Source organism: Xyrauchen texanus, chromosome 33 (genome assembly GCF_025860055.1).
Source record: "Xyrauchen texanus isolate HMW12.3.18 chromosome 33, RBS_HiC_50CHRs, whole genome shotgun sequence".
In the NCBI taxonomy this organism is placed as follows: domain Eukaryota; kingdom Metazoa; phylum Chordata; class Actinopteri; order Cypriniformes; family Catostomidae; genus Xyrauchen; species Xyrauchen texanus.
Genome location: NC_068308.1, coordinates 8377512 through 8387957, shown reverse-complemented (window position 1 = coordinate 8387957; position 10446 = coordinate 8377512). Strand labels below are relative to the sequence as shown.

Below are 10446 nucleotides of genomic sequence, written 5' to 3'. Positions count from 1 at the left end.
GTCGTGATGAATCGCTCTCACCCTCCGCGGGAATGTGTCTGATCTGAGAGCGCGTGCGTGCGTGGCACAGCGGAGAGTCAGCGGTGCTCTGTGAAAGTCATGGCCGCTCAGTGTGAACCCTTAAGCGGATACTTACAGCAGTCTGATCCGGGATCCAACAGCGAGCGCAGCACTGATTCCCCTCTGCCCGTGTCTGAGGATGACTCCACCGGACCCACGGCGCCTCCGGACCCCGAGTGGACCGAGGAGAGGTTTCGAGTGGACCGCAAGAAACTGGAGATCATGCTATTAGGTAAAACCGTTATTTCCATGACAACAAATAGCCTACCATTGCATTGCATTTGAAGAAAGAAAGTAAGAAAGCATGTATAGATTTGAGACATTTTTTGTGTTAAACTCCTCTATTGTTTACTCCTTTGATCCTTAGTCATATTTTTACATGTATAATTATTTTTCCATGCTGATTTTGCTTACAGTTTTATGAGAATTGCTTGGCATATGCATGAGCATAAACGTTGTTTGGTAACACTTTACAATACGGTTCCATTTATTAACATAAGTATACATGAACTAACAATGAACAATACTTACATTTATTAATCTTTGTTCATGTTAATTTCAACATAGGCTATATTAATACATTTTTTTAAAGTTCAAAAGTTTGTTAACATGTTAATACACTATGAACTAACAGGAACTAACAAACTAACATTAAAAAAGATTAATACATGCTGTAACTAATATTTATATTTGACAATGGAGAAAAGAATGGAACAAATGGACTCTCCCTCCCTATATATATATATATATATATATATATATATATATATATATATATATATATAACATGACTGTATCTATGAGTAGGCCTATTTTATAATTTACTGGAGACACAAAGTATAGCCTATTTTAAAAAATAAACCTTTAAACTATAGCGTCAACATATTTAAAGTCATGATTCTTGGAGTTTTAATTGATCCTTTATCCTGTTAATCCACATTTTAATAGGTTTATTTTATACCTGGGAAACTTTAAATATTGGATACATTTTTCGGCAGCTTAAAAGTCCCATCTTGAAATAAGGGTTGTATGTTATTCCCTATTTTGTCTTTGACCTCCTAAATGTTTAGGTAAGTTTATTGTACACCCCAATTTTTCCTTTTCCTGTTCTTGGTAAGAGTAATAACAGGACTGTATACTCTGACACAACGCAACACTGAACACTGCATTGAATAACTCGACCAATAGGGGGCGATGTTACTACATTTGAATTGATTGTTGCGTTTTCCTCAACTTGTTCTGCACTGTAGTTCTACAGTTGTTTTAGAACAGGTGGCTTTCTGGCCACACGGTCACATGTCTTAGAAAGGGCTGAGGATGAAATGAAAGAGAATGCTTCATTGTGGAGATTCTGGACCATGAACTCATGCTAAATTGTGGCACATGGACATTAAAGGGATAGTTCACCCAAAAAGGAAAATTCTCTCATCATTTACTCACCCTCATGCCATCCCAGATGTGTATGACTTTCTTTCTTCTGCTGAACACATAGATTTTTAGAAGAGTATCTCAACTCTGTAGGTCAATACAATGGAAGTGAATGGTGGCCAGAACTTTGAAGTTCCAAAAAGCACATAAAGGCAGCATAACATTAATCCAAACAACTCCAGTGGTTAAATCCATGTCTTCAGAAGAGATATGATAGGTATCTGCTTCTGGAGATATGGATTTAACTGGAGTCATATGGATTACTTTTATGCTGCCTTAATGTGATTTTTGGACGGACCTTCAATGTTCTGGTCACCATTCACATGCATTATATTGACCTACAGAGCTGAGATATTCTTCTAAAAACCTTTGTTTGTGTTCAGCAGAAAAAAATTAAGTCATACACATCTTAGATGGCTTGAGGTTGAGTAAATGATGAGAGAATATTGGGTGAAGAAAGTGCCCTCTATCTGCTTGTATAAATGTACCACATCATAAGAAAGTGTTTCACCACTGTTCAAATGCTCCTCAGATCACATCGTCTGATGAATGTTTGAATGTTTTTCAACTGAGTATTAAATCATTTGTATTCAGAATACAGTAATGTTAATTAAGTATTTTGATAACTGAAGATAATACTTAGCATTTTACTGTCATTTGTTTCATTTAATCCTTTTAAGGGATAGTTCACCCAAAATGAAAATTCTCTGATAATTTACTCAAGATGTTGGCACGTTCCTTTGACTCATTGGTTGTGTTTCTGTCACACGTCATTTCACATGCCATCGCGATTAAGTCTCGGAAGCACTCGGATAAATTCGGCTAAAAAGTTAAAATGTAAATTTCTAGTTAAAAAGTGCTTAAATATCGTTCTTTTTCCCACAAAAAGTGATCGATTAACTTTAGAAGATATTAATATTACCGCTGAAGGTAGGATGGATTACTTTAATGCTGTCTATCTGTGCTTTTTGGACCTTCAAATATTCCAAAAAGTGTTTTGCAGAAGAAATAAATTCATACACATCTCAGATGGCATGAGGGTGAGTAAATTATCATAGAATTCTCATTTTACATTTTTGGGTGAACTATCCCTGCCGGCAGGCCCATGAGACAAAAAACAATCAAAATATTAATAACAACAGTCTTGACCAAAACAAAATAGGCATCATTTTAAAGCGAAGAAGCTCTTCTTTACAATGTATGTAGGCATCGTGTCCAAAACTGAACAAGTGCTTTGAAATTTGCAGACAAATCAGAAGTGTTCCGTTTTGATCAAACTGATCAAATAGTCATATGTTGATGGAAAGCTCAAAGAGTAGATACAACCAGCCTTTGTTTTACTCACAGACAAAAATATTGCAAGTAAAAGCTAAGTATACTGTATGTCTTTGAAATGTATATTTCATGTGAGCAGGTGTTGCTCATATGCCGCATTTTCGCTTATAACTTAACAAAAAAATAAACAGAACATAAAATATCATACCTTTACTGAGCCCGCACACAAGATCAGATGTTAGATAAATGACACAAAGCACAATGTGCACAGTGCACATAACATATGGCTATCTGACATCTTGCTATCTGACAGAAAACACATTAGCTTTCATGGATCAAATTACATTATCAGAAATGATGTAGCATCATGGAACGCTAAACCAATCGGATTGGGATCTGTTCGGTGCATAAAGTCATCCATATTTGGGCAGAAAGACATGCGATTGTTGACTGTTACATATGGCCACCAAGAGATTGCGCCACGTTACATAGACTCAATGATGACTCTAATGGCACAGAATTAATCTCATTTCTAAAATCATGTCTGAATGCTATGCAAGCCTTTAGCCATGGTTGTGTTTGCATGTGTATAAAGCTTCTTGTGTACAATTATTATGTTTTATTTGTTTGAGGGGACATTTTTGGACACTGGGATAAATACATTTGTAATGCTATTACTTTTGATTGCTTTGTCGTATCAACACAAAATTTTACTCAGTTACAGTTGACATGATTGGGCACAAAACAAAAACTGTTTTTCAGAGCAATTTTATTTACATACTGAGGTATATAATGTCAAATCAGAAAAATAAGAAAAAAGTTTAATTTTGAGTATGCCACTGAAACAGGAAATCTTTAAAAACACCCTTAGATCTTAAAGGATAAAATTGTAACTATAGTGGATTACAGTTACTATTTCTTATTTTAAATATATAATTCTGTTACATGTATTCCATTACTCCCCAACCCTGAGTGCCTTTATTCCACCACAAAATAAAATTAATCGCAATAGGCTGAAATAAAGTTGCAATTGCGAGAAATTACGTCAAAAATGTCACAATTGCAAGAAACAACAAAAGCTTTTATATTTTGCAATTTTACTGCAAGAAATAAATAAATACATTGTATCTCGTAATTGTGGGCAGTAAAGTTAAATAAAGTCACAATTTTTAGATATAAATTCAGAATGTCAGGATCCAGCTTCCAGCCCCCTCTGGGGTGCATTATAATTATATATGAACATAAATTGGGTAAAAGTAATTTTATAAACAATAAAGAGGCTTTCAGCAACTTTAATTCACATTCTGACGTGCTATTAACTGAACAAAACATTAAAAACTGTATCACCTCAAGCAGAGCACTGAAACAACACTGTAATAATGTCTCTGGCTGCATCTCTATCGACCTTAAATGGATTTATCAAGCAGTTATCAATGTGGACAGGAGCTCATCATCTGTGATGGTAAAACACTTTGATGCCGTCTGTAGTAATAGTTTGGCCATGTCAGGTCATGCATTCCGTGTTATTTCCTCATGGGCTTGAGTTAATTTTGAATGGTACATCATCGTCCTACACACACACACAGTCACCAGGTTCAGTTCACCACAGCAATCCTTCCCATTGAGGTCATACATCATCTCTTCATGGGACTTTTTGACTGTATTTTATCAACTTACTTGTTGGTGAAATGCTGTTAAAATTCTTCTGAAAGACATACAGAGGAGTATATGTAAATTACGAGATCTCTTTGCCAAACCAAATGATAGATTGATTACAGACCAGTCATAAAACTGGATAGCTGTGAGAACAAACATGAAGTGGCCTTGTGTTGCATATCCAAAACAATCATACCAAGATGCGAGTGATAGATCTGAAGTTGGATTAGTCAGACAATTTATACAGAATTTGTAATGTTGCCTTGTTAGAATGTGAACTATTACTTTAATAGGCAACTATTACCAGATATAGTGTAATTTGTTGAAGACCCTGAAGGCTGTTTACGTTAAGAGAGGGAGAGTCCATTTGTTCCATTCTTTTCTCCATTGTCAAATATTTTACTATTCCAAGCTCAGCCATCACATTTAAAAGCAGTGAGTGGAGAAAATTGGCTCATCTCTGCATGTTTTCAGAAATGTTAACATCGCAGGTATGCATTTCAAAAGCACTTAGTCCATCAGATATAATGTGAAGAGTTAAGCAACATTCGAGACCTCGTGAATGTTATTGTACATCTTGGATGCGAACATACATACATCATTTCATTTTATAACTATTTTAGCTGGCTCACAAGGAAGAAGAACACTGACAGTTTGGAATTTTCTAGAATTGCTAATGAATCACATAAAGTATATCTGGATTTATATTCTGTTCCAAATATATATTAATCATTTAATCTGTGTAGATTTTGTGGACCAGTATCATCATGTACAGATGAGTAGATTGATTGGAGTGGAATGGAAACAGTGAAAAAAGAAAAGGGAAAGCAGCACTATTAAAAATACTAAACCAGTACACTTGAAATCAACTTCATATGATTATGTTTGAGATGAGAATATAATTGTATTGCATCCATATATCAGTCCAACTGATATTCAACACGTTGCTATGGAATTTTCAAATGGATTCAGACTTCTAACTGATGGTGTTCACTCAACATGATTTTACTGCTTGCATAATTAACTTATTTAAAATGAGCTAATGCAACACAATTCTTTAGTATTTGATCTCATCTTTTGATTACATTTCATTGTGTACAAAACATCCACTGTATGTTCACTTAATCCAATTGTGTTGGGACTTTTTGAATAATATTTGTTGCATCAATGTGTTGCTGAAACTAGGCAGGAGATTTCCAGTTCCCAGCGTGCTTTGCATGGGACTGGATTGGGAGATTACATTTTAAAATTAAGTGTCATTTTAATGTATTTCTACTAGTGCTGTTTCGATAAGCACACGGCATTTGCCAACACACACAAACAGCTTCTCAGCTGGGCTCTCTCTCCCGACTGCGGCTGTCTCCTCTCCTTAAAATCCCTAATCACTCCTCAATGACATACAAGACAGGTGTTAAGCACATGTGGCAATCATTTTCCACTCAAGCACTTGCAAACAAACACATCTCAATCTGCATTTTGGTGATAGTTAAGATTTGATGTGCTTCTGTGCTAATTAAAATGTGCCTTACATAGGCTGAAAAATTCTTAATTTTTATCACAAGTTCCATCTGGGCTTGTTTTTCCAGTGCTTTTTAAAAGTATTTGCCCCCATCCTGATTTGTTCTGTTTTTGTGTATTTCTCATACTGAAGTGTTTCAAAAATGTAATTAAATTATAAAGTGATTTATTGAAGCTAAAAAGGTATCAATACCAACTGGGCTTGTTTGAAATAGTATTTGCCCCTTAGTTTCTAAGTCCCCAAATCTATGTAACTGCATTTATAATGGGGTTCAGCTGGTCGAGTCACACCCAGGCCTGATTACTGCCAGCCATGTTCAATCAAGTCAACACCAAAAAATAACTTTTTCAGCAGCATGAAGCTGACTCAAAGGCATCACCCAGTAGCACAATATGACAAGGTAGAAAGAAATTCCAGAAATGATGAAGAAAGCGTGATTGAAATACATCACTCTGGGAAGGGTTACAAAACTATCTCAAAGGCTCTGTGACTCCAAAGAACCAAAGTGAGAGCCATTTTTTCCAAATGGAGAAAACTTAGCACAGTAGTGAACCTTCCCAGAAGTGGACAACCTTCCAAAATTCCTGCAAGAGTACAGCAACGACTCATCCAGAAAGTCACAAAAAAGCCAAGGACAACATCCAAGGACCTGAAGGCCTCACTCACATCAGTAAAGGTCACTATTCATGACTCCACTATCAGGAAGACACTGGCCAAAAATGGCATCCATAGAAGAGTGGTGAGGCGAAAACAGCTAACCCAGAAGAACATCGAGGTTCATCTGAATTTGGCCAAAACACATCTTGATGATCCTCAAACCTTTGGGGAAAATGTTCTATGGACTGATGAGTTGAAAGTGGAACTTTTTGGAAGACAGGGGTCCCATTATATCTGGCGTAAATCAAACACAGAATTTCACAAAAAGAACACGATACCTTTGGTCAAGCATGGTGGTGGTAGTGAGATGGTGTGTGGATGCTTTGCTGCTTCAGGGCTAGGGCGACTTGTAATGATTAAGGGAAACATGAATTCTGATCTCTACCAGAAAAAAGGAGAACATCCGGTCATCAGTCCTGAGTTGAGGCTCAAGCGAAACTGAATTATGCAGCAAGACAATGATCCAAGGCATAGGAGTAAGTCCACCTCTAAATGGCTCAAAAGAAGGAAAATTAAAGCTTTGGGTGACCAATTTAGATGCTGTGGTAGGACCTTAAATGGGCAATTCATGCTCGAAAATCCACCAATGTGGCTGAACTAAAGCAGTTCTGCAAAGTTGAATGGGCCAAAATTCCACCACAGTGTTGTGAAAGACTGATCTCCATTAATCGGAAGCGTTTGGTTGCAGTTGTTGCTGCTAAAGGTGGCAAAACCAGCTGTTAAGTTTAAGGGGGCAGTTAATTTTTCGCATGCTAAGCTTGTAGATTCCCCTTGTCGCTGTTCTGTCTGTTTGTGCATCGATGTAATCACTCCGGACGGACACATTACAAATATTCTGGCCTTCACACAAGTGTTTATGATAAAATAACAGTAAATATGTTAATCGCAATTAAGAAAAATCAACGTGTTAAACTTATGATCTTATTGCATGCATTAACACGTTAATTCTGACAGCCCTAATTTCTGTGCAAAATTAAACAAGTAGGAGACTTGTTGGGTTTAATGTTCTGTTATGTTGAGAGTTTCTGTCATATACGTTTTTTTTTTTTAAAGGTTACAATTGGAGAAGAGCTAATGGTTAGGTCAATTAAAAATCAGTTTGTACTGAATACTGAGGTATCATCAGCATAATGACTGATTGGGGATCTTTAAACTCTCAGCAGCATCATACTTGTTAGACAGTAAACACATCTCCTGTTTGTGAATCCATAAGGATCTCTTTCTTAATGGTGATGACAGCCAACTCATCAGCAAGATCTCACGCTCTTTGCTTTCAAGTTACATCACTTAAAGCGTGATTGCGTCACTCAAGGCCAGCTAGAAGGCCTTGACCAGGACATATCCTAAAGATCACACCCACCAAGAACAAATAAATCAATCTTATTGGCTGATGAATCTGACAATCTGACTTTAGTTACTCATTCATTTGTACTGTTGAGGGATTCTGAAGAAATTCTGAAGGCCTGACGGGTTGGAGTTCAAACTCACATGCTGCTTCGGGCATGCGATTTGTGAAACAGTTGTCACACTTTACTTGTAAGCATCAAGGAATAAATTCTGACTGGATAAACTTTTCGTTTTTCTCTATTTGTTGGTAGATTAATTAAGAGTGGAAAGCGGTTAAAAATACATACGCAAAAAGGTGATTGAGAATGAAAAGATGAAAAATATTTATTCATTAGGCATGTTAGGCCAGCAGAGAAGGCTTTGCTGGCCGTGAGAATTTGCCACTGTCAAAATGTTACACTTACCTACATGTAATGTGAACAGTACTCAAAACACGTAGGCTTTGTTCCAAAAGCTGTTTAGCTGCCAACCTAGGAATCATGTTAAGGCATCAAATGCACTCCAGACATTAAGATTCCAAGTTCCAAAGAGCAAGCCAAAGCATAATTAAGCTGCCTTGTTGGATACCTTCTTTGGGCCAAAGTCTAAAGGTGCTGTCACTTTTACCTTACATGGCGAAAATCTGTTGCCGAAACAGAGTCATATTATCTCTGGGAATCTGCAACGATCGTGAATTTTGTGCAATGGACTTTAGGTGGTGAAGAATTTCCCCTTGATGATTTTGCATGGAATTCAAGTTTGGTGAACATTTACAGGCAAATTCGCCACGTTGACCAATAGGAAGTTGCAAGGTTTGGCAGTGACCTCTGTGTGGGCGGTGTTTCGTACACAGCTACAGTTAATATTCACAATGGACAAGGATATCATCTTAGCTGCAAGTTAAATTTTTTTTACTTCACATTCACAAAATATAAAGTGCAGCATTAAAAATAGGCTGCTTGGCAACAAGTTTTTTGCTGGTTTGACAAACCTTCAAGGGGCCCTATTTTAAAAGCCCTATTATTGTAATTGCAGCACACTACCATAAGTCATAAGTCAATAGGCATGGCCATGAAGTTTTGGTATTTTCGTGAAAGCATGCACTAAGTCTAGGTGCAAGTGGGTTTGGCGAAATCGCGTGCATAAGGCACTAATCGGGTCAAGAGAAGTTCTTCTCCAGCACCGTCACCATCCTATTATTCAGTCTATTCACAGTCAAGCACCAGGGATATAACAAAAGACAGCACATTCATTAGAAGTTGGTAGTGTAAATGGACTGTATGAATTTGAAGAATAGATATATGGTTTACATTATTTTGTGCATTAACTGCATCCTTGTTAAATGGGACACACTTCTTGTATTCTTGTGTTTCAGAATATGCTCTGTTAAATTGCAGATAATGTGAAAATATTTTTAAATTCAAATTACACTTCAAACTAAATTGTAATATAATCAAAATAACGAAGTGTTAAGAAAATCGTATATAATCGCATGCTTGAGGTCAGTATTAGGCAAATTACTTCCTGTTTTTGGTCCGTTTAGACGTCTTTGGTCCATGTTGCGTTCATATATCAATCGAACCGTTCCAGAGTTTCTTTGAAAGTGGACCGAGACACACTTTTCAGGTGGTCTCTGTTCGCTTGTTTAGTGCGCACCAAGGTTCGGGTGACAGAGTTCACACTTGTTCAAATGAACCGCACTAACAGAGCAATCGCATCAGAGTTCATTTTAATCGAACCAATCCGACTAAGTGTGAACACACTAGTGCGGTTTATTTGAACAAGTGTGAACGCTGTCACCCTAGCCTTGGTGCGCACTAAACAAGTGAACCTAGACCACCTGAAAAGTGGGTCTCCGTCCGCTGCCAAACGAACTCTGGTAAGGTTTGATTGATATATGAACGCAACATGGACCAAAGACGTAAACGGACTAAAAACAGGAAGTAATATGCCTAATATTGACCTCAAGCATACCTGGTTTTTCTGATCATAGGAGCTATGTTTCCCATTACAGTTCGGTACTGGTGTCAGAACCGCCCTTACCACATTTACAAGCTTTTTGGAGTTTGATCAATCTGTGTGGTAGCTATACTGAAAGAGCATTGCATTTGCAATTCAAAGGAATTGGGATTCGAGTCCTGAAGAGCACATGAGTTGTGATGTGAGCCGAAAGTGACACCACATTACTGACACAGCGGCATTAGCAAAGTTTTTCATCTCACATTTGCTTTTATGACACTATCGATTAGGTTTAAGGTTTAGAGTAGGGAGGTTTTGTAAAACTCGATAGAGCATTGTTCTTATGTGGTTTTCATCTTATGTGCATTGGTCTGGTTTCAGAGTCATGTATGATTCTGTCAAACCCTGGTGGTTTTCTGTCATCGACTTGCGTCATCACAAATGTGCAAGTGATGGAAAACACAACGATGGTCACTTTATTTGTGTTTTTTTATTAATTGGGTGTCGGTGCTCACTAGAGTGAACGACATTTGCGCCTCTGTGCGTCACATGCCGTACTTCAGCAG

The 10446-nt window shown here is 37.3% G+C and overlaps 1 protein-coding gene across 1 annotated transcript in view; it reads left to right on the top strand.

The window, feature by feature from the left end:
* Positions 1-10446, top strand: part of LOC127626598 (protein bicaudal C homolog 1-like) — a 163795-nt gene continuing 153349 nt past the window's right edge. Inside the window, 1 exon segment of the mRNA XM_052102500.1 lies at positions 1-292. Within this exon segment, the coding sequence (XP_051958460.1) occupies positions 100-292 (193 nt within the window). The 5' untranslated portion in view covers positions 1-99.